Raw genomic sequence first — 27,376 nt, 5'->3', positions numbered from 1 at the left:
GTGTAAATTACTGTAGTGCAAAAAATATTTTAAAAGCAAAACTTATATATAATTGTATCCCACTAGAAAAAAATAGAAGAGGAAGATTATTGCTAAAATTATTTTAAATAATTATGTGGTGTCTGAGGCTTCATTCACTTTCAGTTACATTTTATTTCCCTTGTTTCAATTTTAAAAGTCATATCAAACCTGCTGGCTTTACCTGACTTTTTCTTACTGGCTTTTGGGCTGAGTTGTCTTGCCTTTAATTCATATTTTGTAGTCCTATTTCAGTGCAGTTTTAGAAGCTTTAAGTATTGATTTGCATTTACAAGTTGATGCAATTAATTATTTGCGCTTCTTTCTTTTTCTTTAAAGTTTGAAAGTCCTGCTTTTTGGGTAATCTTGAAAGCAAGAAGCACTAAAATATCTGCTTTTCCCTTTAGGGTTTTCCTGGAACTAGAGGAGAAAAGGTCAGTGTGACAATATAATAATGTATAATTTAACAACTGGAAACAGTAAAAAAAACCCTAACAGTAGAAATGAGATTGAATTTTGTTTGAGTGAATCTAAAGGTTCCACTAAGAAATGAAAACAAGCATTGAGAAGGAGCACAGTCTTGTGGTGTGGGCTGGGAGGCTAAAGAAGTGAGTTTTGCACCCCATCTCCTTATGAGCAAGTTACTATGGTGCACTCACTACAGTTTCCACACCTGTAGAATGGGTCTGGTTTATTTAGTTTCTATATACTCTGGCACAGAAACAGTTTTTACTGTAAGACCATACAGTAGGACCTGAACTTGGATGAAGACAACTGGGGGAAAAAAAAATCAAGTTTGGAAGTATTAGGTCCAGGAAAGCATGCATTTAAAGTAATTATCTGGGGAGAAGGAGTCCCTTTTCCTACAAACCTTACTCTTACTTCTGTTATAATAACAATGAAAGTAATTATATTTTAGGGTATCTACCATATGCTTCACTCTGGAGATGTGACTGTATTCTGCATTACTCCAAATAATGCATCATGTAGGAGAAATATTTTTTTCTTCCTTGAGAAATGGTAGTAATTAAGCTGTTGTCACCCTGTTAACTCTTTCCAGGGATCCAGAGGTGATAGGGGTGACAAAGGAGTCAAAGGAGACCAGGTAATTTTCTTTTCCAGATGGCTGTGAGCTTTAGCTGAACGTGCACATGAGGACTAATGTGTTTCTGATAGAAAAAAACAAACAGGAGTTGTATAGATGAAGGGAGCCCAGAAGCATCTTCTTGGGAGGGCAAGAGGGGCAGCAGTGTTCCTACATGATGAGAGGGTGGTGGGGCAGCCTCTGTGTCTGTGCCCCACCAGCACATCAGTGGATGATGAGACAAAGGGGGATTTCACTGGAGGTAACCTCAGTCTCTTCTGGCCTGTGCCCTCCAGAGCCACAACAACTTGCCAAAATGCTTTTAGGTGGTGATAATAGATTGCTTTGGGAGAAAAAAAAAAGTGTGATTCATGGCTTGGTGGTTCTTTAAGAAAGGAAAAGTGACCTGCTTTTGATGTAAATGGAGAAATGCCATTCCCAAATGCGGGCTTTGGGAGCTGTCCAGGTAGCAGGGTTGCCTGTAGACAGACTCACAACCAGGATGTTTTAGACGGAGAAGTGGAAGCAGGTGGCAGAGGATCAGATGGAGGAGTAGTGTTATCATACAGAGAACTTTACAGTGAAATTTGGTTTATAGTTCTCCACTGACTGCATCACCCCCAGTGCTGAATCACAGTGAGCGTATTTTAATCAATATCAGTACATGGCACATGTTTTTCTTCCTTCTAAGGAAGATCGTGCTTTGTCTAAGATGACTCCATATTTTTAATTATTTTTCTCCTTTTACTTTTTAGGGAGAAATAGGCTTCCCTGGAATGCTGGGACAGAAAGTAAGTGGGTGTGATGTATTGGGGAGCGGTGTTAAGTGCTGGCAGAGGGTCAATGAATAGCTTTAGGGATATCCTGGAAAGTATAAGGCATTGAGGGCCTTGCTTGACTCAATGACCAACGCTTGGACTTTATAAAATTCTTTAGACCTTTTATCTTAGGAGTAAACTCTGAGATTTAGCTGTTCGTTGTTGTTGTTTCCTTTTTTTTCCACAGAACATTGATTTAGGCATCATCTTCCTCCTGTTTAACATATTCAGACTCTTGATTATAGATTCATAACTTGCCTAACTGTTTGGGTGTTATTCACTTGAAGATAATAAATACTTACTTCTTGATACTCTGAATTGTAATAGTACTACTACAAGAAGCAGTGATGACTGACCAGTTTTGTTATCATCATTATTCTCTACTTGAGAAACATTCACAATTCAGATGTTGGCTTATGGATAGAAATTGTAAAGAAGGATAATTTTATGACATAAACACATCTTATCTCTGAAATTAGGATAAGGAAATAATGGTTACTTCTAAGGAGGCTGGAAGATGAGTGAATTCACCTCCCTTTCCCTGATTGATTTTATTACAAGTGCGTCTTACCAGCAATGCAATGTATTGCCAAGGGGTCAGAAAGTTTTTCTAGCCTTGACCTCTCCAAGTGTTTGATGAAGTTTCTGATCTCTCCATTTGGCTTCCTCTTTAGGAAAGGATTTTGCAGGGAAATTTGAGTAAATTGTAAGAGATATCTTTTTTGTTATGCTTGTTTTAAATTATTTTATTATAATTTTGATGTTCTGAGAAACAAATGGTGCAAGCATTACCTAAAGGAATCATACGAATTAGAGCAAAATCCATCTGCTGTCTTATATAAGACCAGTATAACTAAGGTAATGTGCATTTCTGTACTGAACATTCTGCTTCCTTCCCTCCACACCCACCAAGGGAGAGATGGGCCCAAAGGGACAATCTGGAGTACCAGGACACAGAGGACCTATAGGAAGACCTGGAAAACGAGGCAAACAAGTATGACCATGGTGTTTCCCCTTTATGTGATGCCTGGTGTCTGTGTGGTTGTGACGTATGACTGTGTGGTCTGTGCTCCAATGGTACCATGCAAATTGTAACAACAGGAGTGGACAGAAGCCCTGAAACACCTCACACACCTGCACAGGTTGTGCAGAAGTTAAAACTTCAGCTTTAGGGCTTATCTGCAACATTCAGCTCCATGCCGCATGGGGAAAATCAAGCTTGTACCAGGTCCAAGTGTTGGTCAAAATAGGTCAGCTTGCAGAGCCAAAAGGCCTTGGAGATGTCCGACACACAGTGCAAAGTGCAGAACACCCTCTCAGTTTCTCCCATTTCCTCTGTTAACACTAAACCAAGATTGATTTGTTAGACTCGATATTTGTATGACAGTTCTCGCCATAGTACTACATGCCAGGGACAGATTCTTCTGCTCTGAGAAAGGTCAGGAAGACACCTAGTGACCTGAAGGGATAGTAATCTTGTATGGAAGCTGTTCAGGAATGGGATGGTTGACAAATGGTCCTTATTTAGAGCTCAAAATAATTATGCAGGTGGAACTATTTTTTCAGATTTTCAGGTGAATTGTAAAGACCACAAGTTGTGTGTAAATTAGATACTGACTCCTCCACTATAGCATTTTTCAAGGAAGAGGTTGCAATATTAGTATCGTTACCTGTTCAGGTCACCAAATGGGCCTCTTTAGGAGCACCTTTCCTTCTTTATTTATTTTTAACATTTATATTGGGGGAGACAAAGGAGACCAGTCCTTTTGGTGCTCTGAATTGCCACCTGCAGAGCCTGTTTCTTTCTGCTGACAGGGAAAGGAACTGGTTGTTCCTAGGCTGACATTAGTTGTAATGAACTTCTGCCCAGATACAGGAGCTTGTGGATACAGTGGTTAATGGGCTCAGCTAAAAGCACTTTATTTGCAACCTGGCTATGCCCAGCATTGCAAACAGAGGCACATGCCTGCCTCACTGTTGCTCTGATGCTGTCATCTAATATCCGAAGTGAAAGAATACCTAATGTGGGGGAAAATGAAAGGTTGGGTGCTGGGGGAAGGGAGTAATAGCTCACCAAATAAGGAAGGTATGTGCAATGTTAAGTCTGCTAGATGACCCAGAAGAAATATTTTTTTGTCCTTGATTTGTCAGTTTTTAAAAGCTGATGTCTGCTCTTTGCTGGGCTTTTGTTGTTGTTTTGGGATTTTTTTGTAAACTGCTCATCTGTCTTGCCAAAGTAATGTGCACAGGATATCTTTCCGAAACACAAGGCAGAGAGAAGATGCAGTGCCTGCTGATCAACTTGAACACAGTGCACTCTGTACTTGACCTTAGACATTTTGTCACGTTACACAGTGTCTTAATCAAAAAGTGGTGACACAAGGCGAGTCATAATTTAAGGCAACAATCAGTGTGACTAAAAGAACTATAGTCTGGCCCTAAATTAAAATTTCCAGGCCCAGTACACAAACGCCTTTCTGATGTCCTGAAAGCAATTTCAAATTGATCTTCTGCAGGAAAAGTGGGTTTTCCTCTGTAATTGGTGAACTAGCTGATTCCTTTCTTCTTTCCTAATCCTTTGAAAAAAGCTGAGTGGCATTTCAAGGCTCTGTGGGTCTGGCTGCTGCCTTTAAGTGCTGTAGTTGTCATCTGGCTGTTTGTTCAGCTGGGAGGATAGCTGCCATCAACATGGGGCCATTTCCTGTCTCTTGATCCAGCTGCCATCCCTAGAAAAGAGCAGCTAAATTAGGAAGGTGTCACTTCCGCTGCCATTTTGAGATACTTCTTGATTATCTCACTGACTTCTTCAGCTCTGCCCTGCCTCTGGGGCAGGCTCTTCCTACAGGGTGGCCAGGACGTGGGAGTCACAAGCCGCAGCCTCATTGCCCTCTGAGATGTGACATCCAAAGCTTCATAACTTGGAAACTGACCCTTGGGAGCAAGTTTAGCATTTCAGTCTTGATAAGGAGGAATGACATAGGGGTTTAGAAAGAAGGGAGAGAAATATAAATATTGTGGGGAAAGCTTTTCTGAATTTCATGGGTGCATGTGAAAAGAAACAAATCAGAAATATTTAATATAAATCACTACCATTATTATTTAATCTGTGCTAAACAAGAGCATATTAAGCAATCATTCCTTCAAAGCAGGAGACACAGCAGACAGCTCTTTTTTGGGCAGTACATGTCTGACTGGTGCTGACTTGCCTCTGCCAGATCTTTGTTGTGTGGGGGACAGAGATTTTCCACAGACATCTTGGGGGTTACAAAATCCTGGTCTGCTAGTCCTGTGTTGCGTAATGTAAGAGGTAATTAGGGATCAGCATCGCTGACATTCACATAAATCCTGGAATATTTTGATGGCACAGAGCTTATCTAATAGGATTAAACAAAGCAAATATTCAATTAGTTCTTTATGGGCCATGGCAAAATCAACCTTCCTCTGTTGAAATGGTGCAAGTGACATTCAAACTTATCCATGGGATGCAACATATTATATAAAACCAAATTATTTTAGCGTATACTACTATATATGCTTCATTACTCTGAAATTAGACTTGCAACCACTCATCATGCACCCGTGAATGCACATTAACCTGGAATTACACCATCCTCAAGGAATTAATCTCCTTTGTCATTAAAGGAAAGCTTATATAGCACACATCATTTTTGTTATGCTAAATAATGTATATGGTTACATAAAAATCAAATAAGATACTTAAGCTATGTAATACACTTCTGATATAAAGCTGAGAAATTCAAGCCCTGGAGAGTGTATGAGCAGGAAGATAAATATAGTTATTTTTAATAAGTGTCACCATATTAAATTCAGGAGCAAAAATAGGAAGGTGCTGAACAGTTCTAGAGTGAAACTTCCAAATGTCTAATGGTATGGCTGCACAAACAACCTCCCATGAGGCAGATTAGGGCTGATATAGAATATTATCTATTGTATGGTAACTGTGTGTAAGGTTGTCTCTCACAGGTAATTTTACAGCATTTTTAACTGAGTCATAAGGTACCAGAGGGACGCTATTTGTCAACCTGGTGTTGCCGCACACTGGCTTGCACTTTGTAAAGTCCAGCCATTGCACACCATGAGATGATTTATTAACACATCTATACCCACAGTGAAAGTTAAGGAGATATAAGTCCTCAGGCAGCTGAAGTACTGCTGAAAACAGTGTGGGCCTCACAGTCAATAGTGTGCTTCTGAAAGACTGCACCCTAAGACTAGGAAATGTCGCAGTCACTAAAGATTATCCAGGGTCATCTATTTCAGCTCCACCAGCCCTTTCTTTCTGAGCTGCACTGACTCCTAGAAAGCCACCAGGAGTAAGAAGGCATCCTTAAAGAAAGGCCACCAAATGATTGAAGCCAGAGCAGGATCATTCGTGACTCCACACAGAGGAGGTTTGCTGGGACTGCTCACATTTAGGAGCAGAAATCCTGCCTGGACATGCTTTTCTGTCTCCATGCACAAGAGGACAGCACCTCTTCCTCTGGGGTGGTGGCTGTCAAGTTCATGCTTCATGCTCCTATTGACAAATATCTTGGCTTTCTTGAAAGGGAAGCCAGTGCTGGCTTGAGGAGGTTGTGTGTTATTAACAGTTTAGCAATTAAATGGATGTCTCCTTTCTCCTAGGGACTAAAGGGAGACATTGGACCTGCGGGTATCATGGGTCCACCTGGAAGGCCTGGTCCTTCTGGCCAGCCAGGCCCCCCTGGACCTTCAGTATCAGGTAAGCAGGAGATCAGGTGATCTCCTAAATAGTGTCCCTCCTCCCCAACCCCTTCTGACTCATCATGTTCACCTACATAGGCCCCTCTACTAAAAGTGCTGCAGGGCTTCATTTGCTTCTCCACTGACAACAAGGAGACTATTTCTCCTGAGGCAGGTCATGCCAATTTTGTCCGTTATAAATACTCTACACCGTACTTTAAAGTCTACATCATGGCTTCTGATGTTTAAAATAAATCCAAACCCATGGTTTATGTGGTTCCTGTGGGACTTTGGTAGATGGGAATGATGAAAAGCCATCTGGCAGCATTGGAGGGACTAGTTAATCTCCATCATCAAAGGTCTGCTGCTTCTCCAGATATCCTGGCTTACAGTGAAAGATTGTGATTTGTAATCAGCCAAGACATACTTACCCTGTGCAGCTCTGTAAAAGAAAAACAGATGAGACTCAAGTCACAATGGCATTAAAGAAAGAAGGGAAGAGAAGGAGGGGATAGGAGTCAGAGAGGGGAAAAGGAGCAGTGGAGAAAACTCTCTTTAATTAAGTACTGGAAATCTATGCTCACTGCATTTGTACCTGTTGTAGAAATCATGAGAAAAATCTTCTAACTGATAATTATACAGCTTCAAAGCTATGCATGCACTTGAACTCTGGGCAGCTTGCTTGCTCCTGTGAGACCAAGCATAGATATGAAGGACCATATGCAACCCACAGTGTTCAGTGACACTGAGCCCTCACGTAGGATTTTCTCAACCGGGATACATAGAAAGTATCTGAAAAGAAAAGCAAAACCAGTTGGCACCTAGACCTAGTCTAGGTGATCCTGCTCTGGCAGGGGGGTTGGACTAGATGATCTTTTGAGGTCCTTTCTAACTCCTAATATTCTGTGATTCTGTGAGCTACTGTATCTTCAAATGAACAACAGCTGCTTCTACTGCCCTCTCCCACTTTGCTTTCCCTTTTAATTCCCTTGCTTACATTAGTGGGCAAGACATCTCTTCCTTCTGGTGGCCTAGAAATGGGACATCTGTGAAGCTGGGGGCTGCTTCGAAATCTTCACGTATCTCATGTCTTCCACTATGAAACATCTTTATCCTCAGTAAATTAACTGGACATTTTCAGAGGGCAGAATTTTCACCGTGCTAATGGGCAGGCAGCCAGGATCTTGCGATTACTTTCTGAAGGCTTTATTCTATCCACAGAAAGTTTGTGTCAGGCTTGCTGATGTTTTTTTTTTTCCCCTCTAGAATATAAATTCTTCTCCTAAATGACCTTTCTGTCGTGATGTCACTGCTTGCAGAATGAACATGTTGGCTCATAGTCTAATTCTGCAGAGTAGTTCATCCTTGCCAAAGTCTGAAAGTCAAAAAGCAGTAGTTTTTTTGTCTTTATTTGTAGCACTCCTGTATTTCTGGTTGGGTTTTCTTGTACAGAAACCTCTGAAACAGCATTACTCAAGTGGTTGCACAAACACGTAAGTCCAGAGTGTTGTGGATGTCTACAGAGTCTAAAACTCTAACCTGGTATTTTGCTTCCTAGGGCAATTTGCAATAGGACCAAAAGGGGAACGAGGACTTCCAGGGCCTCCAGGGAGATGTGTCTGCAGATCCCCACAGCATATGAATAACCCATCATATGAGGAACCTCTGTTTGGATACAGTTATCCGAAAGTCCCTGCGGTAAGCAGATTTTCTGGGAGAGGATGTGAGTGATTCTTAAATACTTTTATTATTAGAGGTGTTGTATTCACTCATATTTTGCATTTAAGAGGGAAGATGTCTTTATGTGGGAAATGCATTATCTCTAGTATCCACCACCTCTGAGATCCAGTCAGTGCAAGAAAGTCTGCTCTCATAACTCATCTGAGGATTGTGTGGTCAAGATGCTAAAATGCAGCTGTTTCAAACCATCAGTAACGTAGCACATGTTTAGAAACTTCTTTTTGAGCTGGAGGATGCTCTTTTCTGTTTCTTACTGTACATATATAATCTGTTGAGTTTTTTTCATTTCAGTCAATTGAAATATATTTCAGATTGGTTACTGAAGGAAGCATCTGTTTCTTGCTTATTTTTTGTATCTTCTTCTGCAAAGACAGTAATTTCAGAACTGAATATTGAGCTGGAGCATTTCTCATATATGATAGAACTTTCTCCCAAAGCATAAACTCTCTACTTTGTACCAAAAAGGAGTCTCCACAAACCATAGGAATCAGACTTCTGAGCTCCTTCCTGTCTGTAGAAATAGACATTGTATAGCTGGTATCAATCTTTACCCTTCTTGCAAGCATTTTTATGAGCACATTGGACAAAGTACTTTGAAGGACAAGTCAGTGCTGGAAAGTGACCCAGCAGTTTTTCATCTCTGATTTCTTTGGGATTTGTAAATACCATTTCAGTACTTTTCCTTCCGCTGGGCTCTGCCTTATTATTCTGAGCATTGTAGCACTTAATCAGCAATGAAAATGCTACTTCACTGCTGTGTACTAGCGCAGCCCAGCCACTCCATTCATGCAAGTGGATATTGTGTGGTGTCCGGTCGTCTCTGAATGACAAAGAGCAGTGATTAGTTTTGTTAACTTTCCCATCTGTCACCTTGTCAGAAAGCTGTTACAGCATGTGAAAGAGACATACTCACAACAGTGTCCATTAAACTGGGTCATTGAACTCAATCTTTTGCATGAGTGTGCTGCAAGTCTCATCAGCTGCTCGCTCATCCTCCCTGTCTGTGCTGCGTTACAAAAAAGCCCTGTTATTTTTAAAACTTAATTGTGAGAGAAGAAAGTGCATGAAAGAAAATGCACACTATTGCAGAAAACTATCATGTACTTCACAGCACGGATATCTCATAGAATATGGTACAATGCTTGCAATATCCTGTGTAGGTCTTATCACCCTCCTTCTCCATCAGGCAGTTTTATGCTAGATCTTAAAAGATGTGAATGAGAGTGTAACTACCTAGAATATAAGTACCCTACCTTGTTGCTATGAACCCTCAATCAATGATGATAAAATACCATTTAATTGTCAGAAATGTGGGATGGCAAAGAGGGAAGCCTCAGCTCTGAAAGTGGACTTGCAGAGCAGCACTCTCCCTTTGCCTGCCCCATTTGTTTTACTCCCTCGAGTGTTGAGAGCAGGAGCTTAAACTTTGCTATTATTTATTCTGTTCAGATCCCCACGCAGCAGCTTTGAAGCCTGTCTTGTACCACTTGAAGACTATTGTCAGGGTTGCTATAGCTGTGCCTGGAAATGCCCCTGAGAAGGTGCTCTGTGCTCCCGGTCTCTCATGTTGAGTGGTTTGCCAAAGCAGCATCGTAAAAGTAGCATGTTCCCAGTGCAAACACCTGCTCGCCAATCAGCTCCTCCGGTGCCAGCAGTGGGGAGAGGCTGGGAAGCAAAGCAGTGGTTTTCTGTCACTGGCTACAGTTCATTCAGGTTTTCAAATCTTTTGCAATTTCAAAAGCCAGTATCCATAATAGAGAGTTTCAGAGAGGGCAGATCTGCTCTTGATTTCAAGAGAAATGAGAACTCTGAGACTGGGACTTGAGCTCCTAAACTCAATTACAGAATCAGTTCTTTGCTTTCTTCCATTCAAGCTGAAGGCATTTTTATTCCATGCTTCTTTAATGAAACTGGCCTTTGTCGGAGGCTATGGAAATATTTTGCTATGTAAAAATTTCAGGGTAAATTGTAATCATTTTAAAAGAGCCAATTCTGTTTATGCTATTGGGAATCAAGCTCATCTCTAAATCCATTTTGCTCAGCATTCAATTTGCTGTTTCTTAATTTAAAAATGGTTTGAATCTTGCTAAAATTAATTTGATTAAGCTGCTGAAGGAAGATATTATTTCCTGATGCCCCTTACAGCCAGTTTCAGTGGTTGAGACATTAAAATAATATCTAAGAGAGCAACTCATCCTAATTTTTCCATTTTGAACTAATGTTTTTCTGTTTAATTGAAAATTTGGCTTTGGACTAAAGTATATGTGTGTAAAGTAACATGCATTTCAATGCCAATTAAATCTAAACAAAGTACAAAGTGGTAAAACATAAGTGAAGGTTGCATTGAGCTATGTGTTTGTATCATGCTTACCTGTGGATGTGCATTTTGTAACAGGGGCCATTGGAGTTGTAGTTAAGTGCTCAGGAAAGACAGTCTTCCTTTGGAGACTCTTATCAGTCACAATGGAGCCTCTTACAGTCTGGCAGTCCATGGGTCTACTTTCTCACACTATTCTGTTTCTGAAAACAACCAAATCATTTTTCTGTGCAATTATTTATTTATTTACAGTTAAATATATCAGTTTACAAAGCTAAATTAAATGACAATCAAAAATACTTCCTTAGAGGGTTACCAATCATCTCTTTTTCTCTACCCAGATTTTTGTGGTGAATAATCAAGAAGAATTGGACCGGTTAAACACCGAAAATGCCTTAGCTTTTAGAAGAGACCAGAGGTCTTTGTATTTCAAGGATACCTTTGGATGGCTCCCAATCCAGGTGAAAATATGACTGTGGTCTCAGAAAACTTGTGAGTGTATGTTTCATTTTTAAATACAGAACATATTTGTGTACTGTGTCCTACAGAATCAGTGAAACTAATGGAGTGAAAGCTCTTTTTGGAGTATTGCCACATCGGTACCTAATTCAGTTAATTTTTTTTTCACAGGAGTCTTAATTGCTGAGGCTGCAACTCAGTGTTGCTAATGTCCCTGTGAGCCAGGCTCCACTGGGGCTGAGTTTGGGGAACTGTAATAGTAAAGAGCTTTTTTTTATTATTATTTAATACAAAATAAGGCAAAACTCACCAGAGTACAAAGTTTTGGGAAAACGCAAACCCTGCTAACTAAAAGCATGTATTTCCTTGTTCCTTCAGGGAACTAAGCTAAGTCCCTCTGAAATCAGCAGCAGGATCCTTCTTGTGTCCACTGGACTTTGAATCAGATTCTGTATAAACTGTGCAAACTACCAAATAATGGGATATGAAACCTGGTTGTGGGATTTGCTTCCCACAGTCCTTCACCTCTGCTTGCTGGCCAGGCTGCTCATGGTCATTTCGGTAACTGCTGTGTGCTTCTTTGGCCAGGTCACCCCTTTCTACCCTGTGGATTACCGCTTTGGTGCTGGTGGTACCTGTGGTGATGGGATCATACAGGATGGGGAAGAGTGTGACGACGGCAATGCAGTTGTGACGGATGACTGTATAAGTAAGTTACAGCATGACAAGAGCAGCCTCTTTCCATCACGGAAGGTGCATTAGTTGTTTCTGCAGGGTATACCGCTGTGTAAGTCACACAAGTGTCACACAGGTAGGTGTTTCACTAAGGGGAGCTTGAGCGGTTTGCGACTCAAGTGCAGGCACTGGGAGAGAGAGGTGTGATGACCACAGTACAAAACCTGAGGTCCTTGGTGCATGTGGGTGCCTCACACCAGCACAAGACAGAGGTGACCCCCAAGTACTTCTCATACATCCTCATTGAGGATGACATTCCTCACTGGCAAGCCAGTCCTGGGTCCCGTAAAATCAATTTGGATTTTGTTATTCACTTGCCTCGAGAAAGTGTCAGCCCACTCCCTTCACTATTAGCTTTAGACAACATTTGATTCCTGTCTAGACAATCTTCTTTTCATTTTGCTGGTTGTGGATAGCAAAGAGCGTACCTTCACCTTCTACCTTTCAGCTACTTGTACTGCTTGATTCCTTCCCCAGAGCACAGCGCTCTGCAACATCTACAGCTCGCACACAGTAGGCTTGGTACTCAGTACTAGCAAAGGGATGCTCCTTCACATTTCAGAGCAACTATGAGCCAACACTGAAAGATGCAATTTTTCTTTTTCATTTACATAGCCCTCTGTTTTTTAACCTTTCATTCTAAGGAAATGAAGTGTAAGCAGTCACTCTGTGCAAGTTTGCCCATTCATCTATCCATTGTCACCCTTCCTCTTACAACTAAGGAATTCCAGCTAACTTCTCGTTGACAGCAGGGAGGAAATTTCAAAGGCAGTTCAGTTGCAACAGGTATAGGGAGGCATATAGATGAGTGCCCCTCTAAGCTTGCATGACTGCAGAGTAATCCAACAAGAAATCATGAGCTCTCCAGGCTCCAAGCTCGAGAAAATGTTTAATTTAGAATTTGCATAGAATTCTGACACTGATGTGACCCGAAGAGTTATCATTGAGTTACTTGGAAACAAATACATTGCCGTCATTCTGCTCTTGTAACTGAACCAAATGAACAAGGTTAACCAAATATTAAGAGGATTTAATTTTAAAATAGGCTTGTTGCTCTTGGAAGCATCAATTTCTAATGAACAGATACTTGGTGCAATTAATTAATTTCTAGTTGTAAATAACCCACTTTAAGTCTTATGAACTCCATATTCTTGAATGTCCTTTTAATCTGCTGCCTAATAGTGTCTCTGAGAAGATGTCAAAGGGATTTTGAGCTAAATGAAATTTTTCAATTTATAAAGCCATACTCAAGTAGTTAAGTACATCAAAAACAAAGTCCTGTTGCTAAAATAGCAAACAAATCCACATATTACTGCAGCCTACATGCCAATCTCCATGAAAAAATGTCACAAGGCCCCCTCACATTCAAGTCAGTGAGAAAACACCTTTTTAGCCATCATTACATACTTTTTTTTTTGATAGACAGGAAATAGATCTGTATAATTCTGTTCATACATGGGAACTCACAGTAGACACACGTGGATACTGCACAAAGGATTGGGATTTTCAAACCACTTAATGGCCTCAAAGTGTTTTTTGGGAAATATGACCTCCCCAAATAACTTCTGTTAACTGTATTTTATGTGTCCTTTATTTTTTTTAATCGATGGTAACAATAATTATTAAAATTGTTGTTAGAATAAATGCTGCTGTAACTAGTGTTCCCGTAGTAGTTATTTTTAGTAGTTATCCATTTTTCCACTTGGTCATTGAAATTAGACAAAAAATAACATATTTTTTGTAGTGAAGAATATTGCTACTCCTCAGACAGTCCTTACAGAAAGCCTTCCTCAAAATGCCTTGATTTGTACTTTACCCTTAAAAATCTAGTTCCACTTACCTCAGCTGCCTCCTTTACCTGTGAAGTGCCTTGAAGGTATTTCTTTATGTATTTTTCACTAGGATGCCGCCGTGCTTACTGCGGAGATGGCTACAGACACGAGGGGGTTGAAGACTGCGATGGGAAGGATTTTGGATATTTGACATGTAAAACATATCTTCCTGGGTATGTATGAGTTCTCCTCACTTTGGTTCTTTTTTCTTTTTCTCATTTGTTTACCAGCTTTAAAATAGAAAAGTATTACACACTTAAACCTTATTCCGCTGGGATCACTGCAGGTAGTGGGAGAGAAAGAGTCTATTAAATTATCTCTGCATATCATTGACTTTAGGGGCTAAATCTCATCTCTCAGTAATAAGCATATGCCTCTTACTCTAGAAAATTAATGAGGATCACTTACATATATGTTTGCACACTGCTTGCAAATATTTCCTCTTTCGGTGACATTATCATTACATTAATGTTCACCCATGACATACCAAGTGTAGGAGAGACCATGAGAAGGAAATTATCACACTGGAGGAACAAAAGCCCAAACAAACCAAAAAAACAACCTCCAACCGACCTCCCGTAGCCCTTACCGTTAGTGGATACTCTAGGGGTATCTTTGTTTCTGAAGTAACCAGACAATTCTCTCACCAGAGATGCAAAGCCAGGCATCTGCTTAGCAATGCTCTTCATTTATAACATCTGCTTATTGTTGGCTTCCCTTCTCTGCCTTTCTTTAAGCAGCCTCCTATGGTCAGCGGTTTGCCTCCAACAGCAGCACCTCTATTTAGCTGTCAGGTATTGTTACTGGCTAACAGGAAACATTTAATTTGCAAATGAAATTAGGTGCAGAGCCCTTATTATTCATGGCAGAATAATGTGCTAATTGACAGGAATAAGAAACCACAGAATGTCTTTGTGAGTGAAGTGCTGTGCTAAGCCTTTCCACTGCAATTGTTGGAGTGCTCCTGGTGTAAGAGATTACCAAAATCGAGACCAGCAAACCTGACAACCTGAAACATTTTACAGTGATGTCATCTTCAGGCAGTGTGGAACTGTTTTCTACTGGGAAAACTATTCCCTTCTAAGACTCCAAAGTTTGGTGCCAAAAATCGCACCACAAAAGCATGAGAAATTTTTATAAATTTCATTTTCCATGTATAATCAAGTTGTGAAGAAGAGCAACTGTGATCCTTTATTTTTGTGTGTGCAGTCTGCAAATTATCTGCTAAACTAAAGAAAAAGCTGTGACTCATCAGTGAAATGGGATAAGTGTATGAGCCTGGCACTCCCATGGGAGTTTCATCCTAAAGCAGCCTCTACTGCAACTGATTTTCCCATTTTTCTGCTCTTTCCAGCCCCCAAATCACTTCTCATATTTCACACATCTTCACTTCAGATTTTATGTTGGTTTTCTGAAAATGTGGGTTATCCAGGGACATAGTTTTAAGGACCTGCTTGATGGCTCCTTAATCCACAGCTTATGAACTGTCTGATGGATGGGTTATTCACTTAGATATATGCTAGCAATAAAAACTCAGCAAAATGCTTATTTTATTAACATCTCTGGTCAGGTCTTCAATAGGTAGAGTCACTGCAGCTCAGTTTTAAGTCAGCAGAAAGACAAAATCACTGTTTTTCTTGCAAGGACCCTTCCATTTACTTTTTTATTATTATTTTGCAGGTGGGCATGTGTCACTATCATTATTTCAAGTACATTAAAATAAATTAAAGGACAGGCATAGTAACACCTGCTGAAGCTATTGGAAGTAACTGGAAAAACATTTAACTCAGACCCTCAGATATTTCCTTACACAGTTCCCAAGGGAGAGTGCCAAGGCCTCCTACACCCACCCTTGCATAACGCTCAAGTGCCACTGCCAATGGGGATTTTTTTATTAATTAAAAAAAAAAAAGAAGATAATTAAGACTTCACTCAGTTTCTCCTGGACTCTTATTTTGCTGACAAGGGGGAGCACAGTAGAGCACTAATGGAATTTAGCCTCTTAATTTTGTTCCCATATGTTGCTGTACTTGGCATTTTCTGATCTTTGCTCCTACAGAGTTACATCCAGAAACTGTGTAATATGAACTATAGTGTACTTTGAAACTGAGATATTCTCTTTTATTTTAGGTCTTACGGAAAATTGCGATGTACTTCTTACTGCTACATTGACTCTACACAGTGTCGATACTTCACATGAGGGGAGTGGAGGTGTGTAGCACCCACGTAGAGCAACATGCTAGGTGCTACACTATAGTCTATCCAAGGACTGGGACAAAAAATATCCAAAAAACCCAATAAATAAACACCTCTGTGTGAAAACAAACAGATGTCATGCTGCTGATGGCCATTTTGAGATTTTTTTTTTTTTAAATGAAGTCAGATTGGAAAAGAATAGGACCACTGCATCCTGTCTTAATAGAGAAATGCCAAACAGTGATTGCCAGTAAGACTTTCGTGAGCCTGTGGATGGCAGCTTGCTCTCCCATCACAAATGCAACATTGAACTACTGGAAACTGAACTTCACGAACCGGGAATATTGTATAACAATTACCTCGACTTAGCACTGTTAAACCTACACGTAAGCTCTTCAGGGTTTTTTGTCTTTAAACTTCCTCAGCATAAACACAAAGTGTATCTTGAATGCGGTGTTTATAGAGACTTTAACTACAATGTGAAGGTTCCAAGTGGTGCATCCATGTGAGTGGTGACTTCAGCGACATTAAGGTTAACCATACACCTTGGTGAGTCGAAAAGGCAGAGGCCCTTCAGTAAGTGATTTAAAGATCAGCAAATGAAGCAAAAATCTGTTTGACTTCACCTTTGGGCTAAGACATTTGGCTGTGTCTGTGTCTGTGTGCATGCATTGAAATGCAAGAAGTCACAGGAGGCTTGAAACTCAAGACCACAAAGGCCAAACTGGACAAATAAACTGTGAAATAGCCAAGGAGCTCTGTCCTAGGAGAAAATCAGAGGAAAGACAAAGAAGAAACCTATTTCTGTATTTTTCACCTCTGTGGAGCTGGCTGGGCTCTGCATGACCCTGAAGGGGCTGGGACAGCATTGATCACTTGCCTGGAACCATGTCGTGACCACACAATCGCCTTCACTCTGGTTTCCACACTGCAAAGTCTTTTCCTTTTCATCCCCTTGTCCACTCAACCTGCATCATTTGGTTACTGGTTATACCCTATCCTCCCTCCCCCTCTTTCCCCACTCACTGTTTTTGCCATTGTGTCTGGGGTACCTGCCCCCCCTCCCCGTGTACGTTCTCACTTTTGTATCACTGTAAATCAGACCTTGGAGTAGGGTGTTTATTGATGCTCATTCGTGCTGTGTAATGTACTTAAATTTTTGTTTTTCAGAAAGTTTGTTCAACTATATTAGTTCTGATAGGAGTCAGGGTAATTATATACTTATTTATTAACAGGCATTAAAGAGCATATTTCACACAGAAAGCGTATTAAATGTTATGTGTAAAAGAGCCTATAACAGAAGAAAATGAAACAAAGGATGTGCAGAATTCAGGACTGCAAATCTCAAATCAATGTGTTATTTTCCTACATGCCACTTTTTTCTGCTTCGTGATAAACGCTGTACACAACTTTGCAATGTGTGGGTTATCTGTACCAGTGACAGCACTGCAACAGCTGCACCTACACGGGTGCTTTGGTAAAGCTTAAATAAAGATGAATGTTGCATTGTAATGATAATGCATTAAAGTAATCAAATACATACAAATTTTACCAGCTGTATAGATGACTTTAACTTTGCATATCCAAAGTGATACTGGAAATCACCGATTAAAAAAAAAACAAACAACAAAATTGGTGTACTTTCTGTGGCTCTTACTTACCTGGGCTCTTTATGCTGCTGTGAAACCACCAGCATTTGTAGCCCATTTCCATAGTTCAAAATTTTTCTTCTAGTTGTTTTTTTTTTTCCAAACAGAGGTCTTAATAAAGGGTCAAGGAACCACTGGGGCAAGGAACTTGCCATAGGCTTTGACAATTTTGGCACTAACTCAGTTGTCTTTTGATTTCCTGTGCTTGTGCAGGCAGCACAATCCAGCAGTGCCACACCACGTGGGTCTCCTGGCGGGATGCTCCCAGGGAAAAGCCATGTTCACACACCATGTGATCCTGCTGGCCAACCTTCTGGCTGAACCTCTGGCAGCATCTGCTGGGGATTACAGTCCTGGGCTTGCAGAGACTTCCTCCGAACTCCTCATCTTTTCCAAGGAGTTCATCTCTGCTCCCCAAAAGGCTGGAGTCTTTGAGAAATTTGGTAATCCAGTGGCCTTCTGCCTTCAGTTTTAAGTTGCGTCATTTTTAGAAGCTCCTACCTCCAAAGGATGTTGAAGTTGCAAAGCCAAGCACAAGGAGGGTAGGAAATGTAGAGGAGATGTGATGGTGTAGGTTAGGTTGTCCTGTGCTGCATGTGTTCAGGAAGGGGTGCATCACTCTGGTCAGAAAATATTCGCAATGTATGGATTTTAAATGGACTTTATTGATACAGCACAAACAATTCAGCATCTTAACAGAAAGCAAGCAATGTAAGATATAAGGGAAAAAAAAAGTAATGAAATAAGATTCTTACTACTATTACTGTCTTATTCTCCTCAGATGATAAAGCATGAGAAAGACATCTGGAAAGGTGTTAAGTATGTATAATTTAAAAGGTTGCAAAAAAAAATATTTCCTTTCTCCTTATTTCTGACATACCTGCTTTATCATTAATTGGGGATTCTTCAGCTGGTTGGCACCTGGGCTGCTGTGAATTATCTTCCCTCCTTTTTGGAGTTTCTTAACACATTGTGCCAAGTCTGGTTCAAAAGTTAATTGGAGTATTTCAGTTCCTTGGTCTTTTGTAGCAGCAAATGCTTGTGGGAGACTTTTCTAATGATTAGTACACAACTCCTAGACAAGTCCAAAAAACATTATGAGCTTCCTCCATGCACTGTATTAAATGTATACTAAAAATCCAGCTTGCACTTATCATATGATTAAATAGATGTAGTTATGTACTGCGTGTACTAGCAGCTCATGTCAATAAATCATGCTACCTTAGTTCTGGTATGTCTTTACTTTCACTTATTTCACTTTGGGTTTAATAACACAGTTTTTAAGCCTAATTACCTAGTTTAAGATGCTGGGGAAGGGAAAAAAAAAAAACCCCAGCACTTGCTCTCCCACACCTGCTGCCTCTTCCTGCCTGTGCGTTCCTGGTCCTGCCGCTGCCTCAGCCCCAAAATGACCTGTGCAGCTCTCCAGGTGCAGAACTGCTCCTCTTGCTTCCATTTCTGGTTGTAATGGGTAGACAGACTGCTTTTAATAAGGCTTTGGGCTGCAGTTTGGGGGATTATCTCCTCCTGGTACCTCATAATGTTTAGGGTCAGGAACTCCTGCCAGAGGCTGAGCTCATGGCTGCAAAGCAGGAAGCAACAGTGCTGGGTGCTGATGGATGGTGGGAATGGCGATGCTGGCACCTAAGGTTCGGTCACCCCTTGCAGCTGGCACCCAGGCTTTGAGAAGAGCCTCCTGCCTTGAACTGCCAGCTGGTAAAGGCATCCTCCTGAGGACGGGGCATCCCAGAGGAGGGCATTGCTCTGCCCTCAGGGAATGGGAAGTGTATGCACAGCCAGAGAATCAGTGTTTGGGGTCGAAATAGAAATAGAAATAGAAATATTTTTTTTTGTTCTCCTGCCTGTCTTTTCTAAAAGCTCAGCTTCTGTGATACTCACCTCTCTGGCTTCTCAAATGCCTATGTCATGTCTCTCTTTGCTTCAGATCATTCAAATTCTTGCTCATAAATCTGGCCATGCAGCTTTTCTCCACTTTTCTTTGCTCCCATGGTTTTCTTTAACAGCATGAAAGTTCATAGCCTTTGTAGCCCCTCCCAAACCCTGCAATCCCCTCGCTGCTCTACCAGGCACTGGGTTTTGTTGGCTTGTTTTTTCAGCCTCTCACACCATCCTTTTTCTAACGTCTTCCACTGGTTGCTGCTCCACAAACCTCACACCAAAGCTCATTGGCCCTAGTTCTTACCTTTCTAAAGGACAACTTCTTAGAGAAGCCAACCTCAATGACTCTGAAAATCACATGGTGCCATTTCCATTTCCTTCTCGCTGATTTGGACAAGGGGAGAGGGTATTGATGGTTATCCTTAAACCGGGGGGGTTCCCCAGAACAAGCACTGTGCTTGAGTGCCAGTAATAAGTCCCTGGTTAGATGCTTTTGGGGATGATTCAATAACTCTGGTACTCTGCTGCCACCTACAATTGGGAAACACATTAAAAAAAAAACAGAAGACCAAAATAAATCCAAGAGAAGTAAACCAGCACTGTGCTGTGATTCTTTGGTGACACTCAAGTGTATCAGGCAGGCAAGGCAATGTCACAAGAAGATCTTTAAAGAGTTTTTTGGAAATTAATGTTTTAATTCACAAAGGGTGAGGCTACAGAGAGCACTTTGAGATAGACTTTCAAGTTCTTCCTCTAATAGCTTTTGCCTAGGGAGATGGATCCAGCAAAGCAAATGTCCCCTCACTGGAAACCATTCTCTTGCATGGAAAGCACCAAGTAATGGGCTGATGAACTCTGCTACAGGCAGTGGGCTGTTGAAGTGGGCTGCAGTAAGGTGCTGGTAGAAGTCAAATTAAAGCAGGCAACTAGTGAGTGTAAAATTGGGATCAGGAATCTAGTTCAGTGCTTATGGATCTGACAAGGGACTGTGCAACTTGCAGGCTGAGCACTGCCAAGGCTCAATCAAGTTAAAAAAGGAAGAAAGCCTAAGCAAATGAGCCGGTTTTGTGTCTTTGTTGAACATGGTCTGTAAAAAAAACCCACTACAGCAGTGCATTCGGTTACAGGCCCAGCAACAAGCTCGTTGCTGCAGATTGGGGTCCTCTGTGCTGCAGGCTGGTGTCACTCCAGGTCTGAAGAGGCCAGAGCAAAGCCTGGGCACATACTTTCACTGCATCTCTCATTACTGGGGCATTGAGGGTGAACCCCTCAACTGGCCCTGAACCAGCCCAGTGAGGAAAGGCTGCCTTTGAAAGGGTAGCCAGGCCAAATTACATTAGAGGAGAGCACTCCTGCTGGAAATTACATTAGTGGCTACTTCCCTCCCTCTGCCCTCAGCAAAATCTTGGAGCTTAAAAAGCACTGAGTTACATCCCCAGCCTTTCAGGTCTTTTAATTAACTCTTGACAGTTTCCTGTGCATCTGACGGAGGGTCCGGTTTTTGGATGCACAATCTTCTCTTTTTTGTTTAAACAGCCGTGTTTTGCTGCAGCCTTTCTACCCACTACCAAACCAGCAGCCCTCTCTGCATGGGGTGCTGCTCAGCATTTTCTTTGGGGAAGGAGAACCATGGAGCTGAGTCCATCAAAGCCTCCAGTAGCAAAGCTAAGTGGTCCTGCTAAGTGGTGGGAAGTGGTCGCCTGCCAGGTGTACATAGGACCATGTCACGCCTTTCAGGAAAAGCTGTCTGCTGTGCTGTCCCCAGGGCTGAGACTACCGGTGGCATCTTTTGCAGGATACAGGGAAGGATAAAGAGGTCCCCAAGCTCCTCTGCAGGCATGGCCCGGAGCCTGGCTGGCTGATGTGCGATGACTCAACTGCAGAGCCTCGACAGAGCAGGAATCTGTGGTAACAGCATGATAAATCAGCCGGGAGGAAGAGGAGGTAACATTAACCTCCTCACACAGCAGTGTGTTCAGTATATTTAGAAACTCAGCAACTGATGACCCTCTCTCAGCCGGTCTAAAGTGTCACCATCTAATAAGTGAGCAAACTGACATCAGTGTCAAATTCAAGCCCATGGAAAGATGTATGTGTTTGACCCTTGTGCCAGGCATGGGAGAAAGCTTTCAAGATTCATCTTGGAGAAGAGGCAAAGACTTCTCAGGATCTTCAGCATCCTCTGCATTGGGTGAGCAAGGTGGGACAACAGTTATTCACCATCACCCTCCCAGGAGGAACAGCATTTCTCACTGAATCACTATTGAGTGCTGACTTCAGACACAGAAATGCAGGCATGTAAGACTTAACTTCCATGGTACTCTAAACCAGAGCACCTCCAATTTGGTGGAGCAAGGAGGGAATAGCTCTTCCCCAGCCCCATTGCATAGGCCTCCCCCACCCCCCATCCCCCTTCCCAGAACTCAGGATGCAGGAGCTGGGGGAGGGTGCACTGAGCCAGCTGGACATTTCGGGGAGGACATCTGTTTGGTGCTTCCCATGTCTTCCTCTTTGAGATTATTTGATGGACAAACATCTAGGGGAACCTGGCAACCCTGACACTTCATAGCAATTGGGTTTGTCCTCTTACCTATCTGGCACTACTGCTCTGAGGACAGGATGTGCCATGCAAGAAAATATTGAGGACCGCTTAGATTTTGAGTTGTTACCAGTGCTAAAGGAGAGGATGACTGATCAGAGGTAAGAAACAGAAAACAGTTCTGGCAACTGAACTGTCCTGAAGTGTCCTGTGCAGATGTGGATACTATGGGCCAAAAAGCCACAGGCAGGCTGGTCATGAGGTACAATAAAAATTCAAGTTCAAGCTGTGATGCTTCATTCAGACAAACCATCATAAACCATCTGGTGGCCATAGTGGTGAGTTACTGTTTTGCTCTCATTTGACCAGAGGTTAGTTGTTAAACCCAGCAGTAACCCCAAAGCAGCAGTGTGGTACCAGTGGGGTGAATCTGGTAACCTCACTGGTCTTAGTGGACACAGGGAAGGGCAGAGAGGCTTGCTCTGTGACAGGAACGTTTTGAGCAAGACAACATCTGGTGTGAAATGCTGCAGGATTACAGCTTCTAAATAAAGCCAGGGAGCTGTACCTGTTGCTGCCTGTGGACAGCAGGCTCTGCTTTAAGCTGTCTTGAAACTGAACTGTTATGCTAAGGTAAAGTTTAGTTAAATATTTGTTCTCCGCTCCACACTATCCTATTATTTGATGAGAAATTACGTCCTGTAGGTTTGCCAGGGAGAAACCACATGGCAGGGAGCATTGAACTGCTGTAACTGGCCCCTGGGGCAAATAGGTTAACATAAGAGAGTTTCTACCGGGTTTAGGCAAAGAAGAATGGAGCCCTAAGGACATACACATAACGCAATCATTCCTCCTCACTCAGCAGCCAAGTATCTGTTAGACAGACCATTTATAAGGGGAAACCCATGCTCTCTTTAGCCTGCTGCCCCGTATTTTGCAGCCCTGAGGATAACAGGACTCCAGCTGCAGGATAAAGAGAGGCAAATGCAAAAGCACCCAAAAAGCTGTTAAGGATGTCCCAGAAGTGAGGTTTCTGCAGTGCCATGCAACACAGCTGTGGGCAATGTTGTGTGGTTTGGGTTTCTCTCCTTGCCTGTGACACCCATGCCCAGGTTTCACAGCAGGGGGGGTCTGTTTGGTGAGCATGTCTGTACCTGAAGACTTCTTAATTTCTACTGCATTGCATGGGGATTTGGGAGCAGAAGGAGCTTCCCTCCACACCCTCACCACCATGGCTCAACTGAAGGTTGTCACTGAAGCTGAGGGATGCACACTTGACAGCTCTGATCTAAGGGGATGATCAGATCTGTCTGATGATTATTTAGGGATATAAACCAAGGCATTTTTCCAGACCCTCTCTCAGTTTCACCGAAACTCACATGAACCACTGACCAATGTAGGGGAAATATGAACACGGGGAAATGAATCCTCTCCTTGTGCTGAGAACAGCTACATATTCACAGGCTGTTCAGAGAATACAAGAAAATTACTTCATTGTCTGATGATACAAAAAAGAAAATGTAAATTAATATTTAATGACTTTATCCAAAGCAGAAGGAGCGGAGCCTGGATGTATGAACTTCACACAAGTAAAGGACTGATTTAAGAAAACAAAAAGTGCCACATTAAGAAACGTCTGGGCTGGCTGACAAGGAACACTTCCAAGTTCTTTGAAATAGCACGGGGTTTTCCCACAGCTTCCACCCAGAGGCTGTTTTGAGTCCTTGAGGAGCACAGCCTCCTCAAGGTGACAGATGAAGTGTGAGATGGGTATAAGCAGCAATGACTATTTATACACTGACAGTGTGCTGTAAATTAAAGGTGAGAGAATACAAATCCTTAAAGGATCATGGGGGAAGGGGAATTTAATAAGATGGACTGAATAAGACAAATTGTGGAATGTCCTGGCAGGATCCAGTGCACGACTGGGACACTCAGCATATCCCAGCATGTGAGCAAGGACTGGTGGTGACACAACACAAGGGCCAGAAAGGATGAGGGGGTGGCAGAACAAAGCTGTGCATGGGAGAAAGTGCCTCTTGCTCTCAACGAGGGTCTTCCGCCACGGTTTTAGCAAGAAAGCTCTCCTAGCTACTGCAGGTGCATCCTGCTGGTGAAGTGAAGCTTCTTGCTCTGCTGTTTTTGGGAAATCTGTTTGCCACTTGAAGCATAGGACATGGAGTACTGGGGCTCAGAGCATGTCGAATACCTGAGACCACGGCTCAAATGTCACATTAGGGGGAACACTGGATGGGGGAGCTGTGGCTGCATGGCACACAGCTTCCTCTCGTCTGCAGAAAGGGGCTTGGGTACCAGCTGCTAAGCAAGAAAGCAAGTGGAAAACTCTGACCTATAGGAAAGTATGTGAGGCACGTCTGGTCTCTGAACACTACAGATGAGCTGGCAATACCAGCACTGCAAACAGATGCTAAATTGATTGGGAATTATTTTAGCAGAAAGCCATAGCTGGAGCAGGAGCTCTGGTATAAAAACAAATTGATACAAGATGCATTTTGAAGTCTCAGATCTGTTTGATTTTGAGAAAGCAGTGACCTGTTCTGTCTTTGGCATCACTGTAGGGCTTTGCACAGGCCACACATCAGTGCGTTTTGGCAAAAGCAGTGAGGTGCACACTTACAAATTGGCCAAATGCTGCTGGCTGGCACCAAGTACCTGTTGGGGGCCCTGAGAGGGAAGCAGCGTCTCAGTGACTTTTTGACTGACTGCTCTGGAAGGACACGAGTGTCACCAATTTCAGCTCCTCCTGCTGCAGGCAAAACTCCTGCACTAATGGTGATGCCTTGACAAAGTGGTCGGTAAACAGCAAAAGGTCCTGGAGACCTTGAAAGGCAGAACACCAGCAAAGTACAGGGTGGCAAAAGGTGACAGTTACGGGAATGCAAGAACACACCAAAACTTGAAAAAGCCTTTTTCCCTAATACCCAAAATCAGAGATTGAGCCTGCATTGCCACCACAGCAGCTTCTCTGGCAACCCTGCCTGCACGGAGCAGGAAAGCTGGAAGCTTCCTAAGGCTAATGTGCTTTTTAATGATAACGCACAACAAACAAATATAAAATCTGTGTTAGACACAGGAAAGGAGTTCATAAATGTTGATTAAGAAATATATTTGGGTCAATGTACTGAAATATTTGGAAAAACTACACGGCAACATCTTGGACAAAATCTTCCAAAGGACAGACACACACACAGGTTGGTTACACCAGCGTCTGGAAGTGTCTGGTGTGCAGCAGCATCTTCTGCACTTCTCTTTCTCACTCCTAATACTTGTGCATGGCGCTGCATCAACCTCCAGATCATAAAGAAAACTTTTCTCCTTGTGGATCCAATCTGGGGAACAGCTTTGTGCAAACACATCAAACTGGTGTTCAAAACCTGTGCTCCATCCAGGCTGTATCACTGAATTATGGTTTCATATTCTGCATTTCAATAACTCGGTATTTCCCACAGGGCAGTAAAACTGCACACCAGCCCCACTCTGCCACCAGCATAGCAGGGTTTCCAGCTGTGCTAAAAACCAAGAAAACCAGTAAATGTTTCACTCTGCCTGGTTGGATTGGTCAAAGCTTTGGTGCTGTGAGCTTGTACTGTCCTTCCCCTTTAAATTCAGAAAACACAGTTTTTCTATATAGGAAAACCTTAAGAAAAAAATATTTAAGGCCATTGCTGAATCTTCAATGTGTCCTCTTTGAGCTTCCCATTTTAACAGCACCATCTGTGTGCTACTATGAACCTTACACATTCAGCACATTGTTTTTTATTTTGAACCATGGATCTGGCTTCCTGTAGGGACAGGAGGTGAGGACAGGAATTTAGCGGCCACTATCACAGTCTGTGACCTTTACTGACAACCATCACAAAATCTGTCAAAGGTTTAGCCAAGGCTCTTTCATAGTTCATCTTGGCTCCCGTAAAAGCCACGGATCCGCTTTTTTTTAACTAGTGGAAGCTGCCTGGAAGATACCTTTTTGTGCAGAGCATAACGCAGCATAGATACCAACACCAGAAATGCCAGTGCTGCATAGGACAGAGCTGTGCCCCAGCAGCAGCCCCATCCAACTGCGACATTTAAGAACATGGTTTTGGAGGGGCTGCCCAATAATGTGGTGAACTGGGCTCAGTGGTTTCTTGTGGCACAGCTGATACTTCAGGAAAGCCACCAAAGCAATGCACACCATGGCTGCAATGACAGCTCGTGCCAGTGGCACCCAGGCTCATCCATGCACCAAGTTGTTTCCACATGCCCCTGGAATAGGGCCAAGACAGCATCTTTGGGGAACCTCTAAAATATTAGAGGCACAACTGTTGTTGTAGAGCTGCACCAAGGAAAGCTGGAACTGCCAGGGTCTTGTGACTGATAACATTTCCTTGAGAAGGAGAGAAGATGAATGAAACCCTGGGGCAGTGAAAAAGGGATGTGTGATCTCTGCCCTGTGAGGTCTTCTGAACTCTTCCTGAGCCCTTTGCAGGGCTGATGCTCTGGAGCCCCCCACTGCCAAAGAGCAGTTCAGAGCCTCCTGTATCCCACAGCTGAGCAGTGCCGCTGCTGCTGCAACAAGGTATGTGCATTCTCCCCCCTGCCACAGGGCTGGTTAGGCACAGGCAATGGGTCCACCTCATCTGCTCTTCCTCAGTTGAGAAAACAACTCTTGCTTCACAAGTGGCAACATTCAGGTGGAGATCAAACAGAGGGAGTTACCCTTACTATAGGGAGACAAATGGGTGTCATACATTTGCTCAGGGCCATGCTGTGTTTATACAGAGAGAAAGGGAGAAAAAGGGGAGATGTTTCGCCCACATTAAGTAAGGAACACCAGTCTTCATCTGCACCTCAAGATGATCACACAGATTTCAAAGACTTCAGAAACTCCTACAGAAGAGATTCAAGTCCAGGCAAAAGGACATATAAGCAATTTTTAAATATTAATTCCTCTCACACTGCCAGGTTGGCTTTCATAACTACAGATTTCACATATTTAGACTGGCCAAGGACCAACAACCATATGCCAGACACAGCTTTTATTCTCGTAATCAAAACAGGCGCCATGTGTGTTAACATTCTTCATACAAAGATACATACAGGTAGTTTCTATGAACCAGAAACATACTGTTTTCGACTGTTCACACAGTACCTAGAACAGATGCAGTCCTGAAGAGCACTTTAGGCCCTCTATTGTAATGAAAGAAACCAAACCCATGCAAGGAGAAAGTGAGATTTTAGAACATGCTTATTTAAAATAAGTTTATTATAATGAAATAATTTAAAAGTCTGACAAATATCTTAACCATGTTTCAAAAGAAAAGAGACAGATGCTGTATGATTTGAGAGATGGTGCACACTGGAAACT

The 27,376-nt window shown here is 42.3% G+C and overlaps 1 protein-coding gene across 1 annotated transcript in view; it reads left to right on the top strand.

Moving 5' to 3' along the window:
• The window catches only part of COLQ (collagen-like tail subunit (single strand of homotrimer) of asymmetric acetylcholinesterase), a 29,393-nt gene extending 13,468 nt beyond the window's left edge, over positions 1-15,925 (top strand). Inside the window, exons 8-17 of the mRNA XM_010191842.1 lie at positions 426-452; positions 1,079-1,123; positions 1,858-1,893; positions 2,834-2,914; positions 6,565-6,661; positions 8,201-8,340; positions 11,041-11,160; positions 11,747-11,867; positions 13,796-13,898; positions 15,856-15,925. Of these exons, the coding sequence (XP_010190144.1) occupies positions 426-452; positions 1,079-1,123; positions 1,858-1,893; positions 2,834-2,914; positions 6,565-6,661; positions 8,201-8,340; positions 11,041-11,160; positions 11,747-11,867; positions 13,796-13,898; positions 15,856-15,925 (840 nt within the window). The remainder of the gene's footprint in view (positions 1-425; positions 453-1,078; positions 1,124-1,857; positions 1,894-2,833; positions 2,915-6,564; positions 6,662-8,200; positions 8,341-11,040; positions 11,161-11,746; positions 11,868-13,795; positions 13,899-15,855) is intronic.
• The last annotated feature ends 11,451 nt before the right edge of the window (positions 15,926-27,376 follow it).

This window comes from Mesitornis unicolor, unplaced genomic scaffold (genome assembly GCF_000695765.1).
Source record: "Mesitornis unicolor isolate BGI_N332 unplaced genomic scaffold, ASM69576v1 scaffold13519, whole genome shotgun sequence".
NCBI classification, from domain to species: Eukaryota; Metazoa; Chordata; class Aves; order Mesitornithiformes; family Mesitornithidae; genus Mesitornis; species Mesitornis unicolor.
Note: the sequence above shows the minus strand (reverse complement) of the source record. Positions and strands in the feature narration are given on the sequence as shown.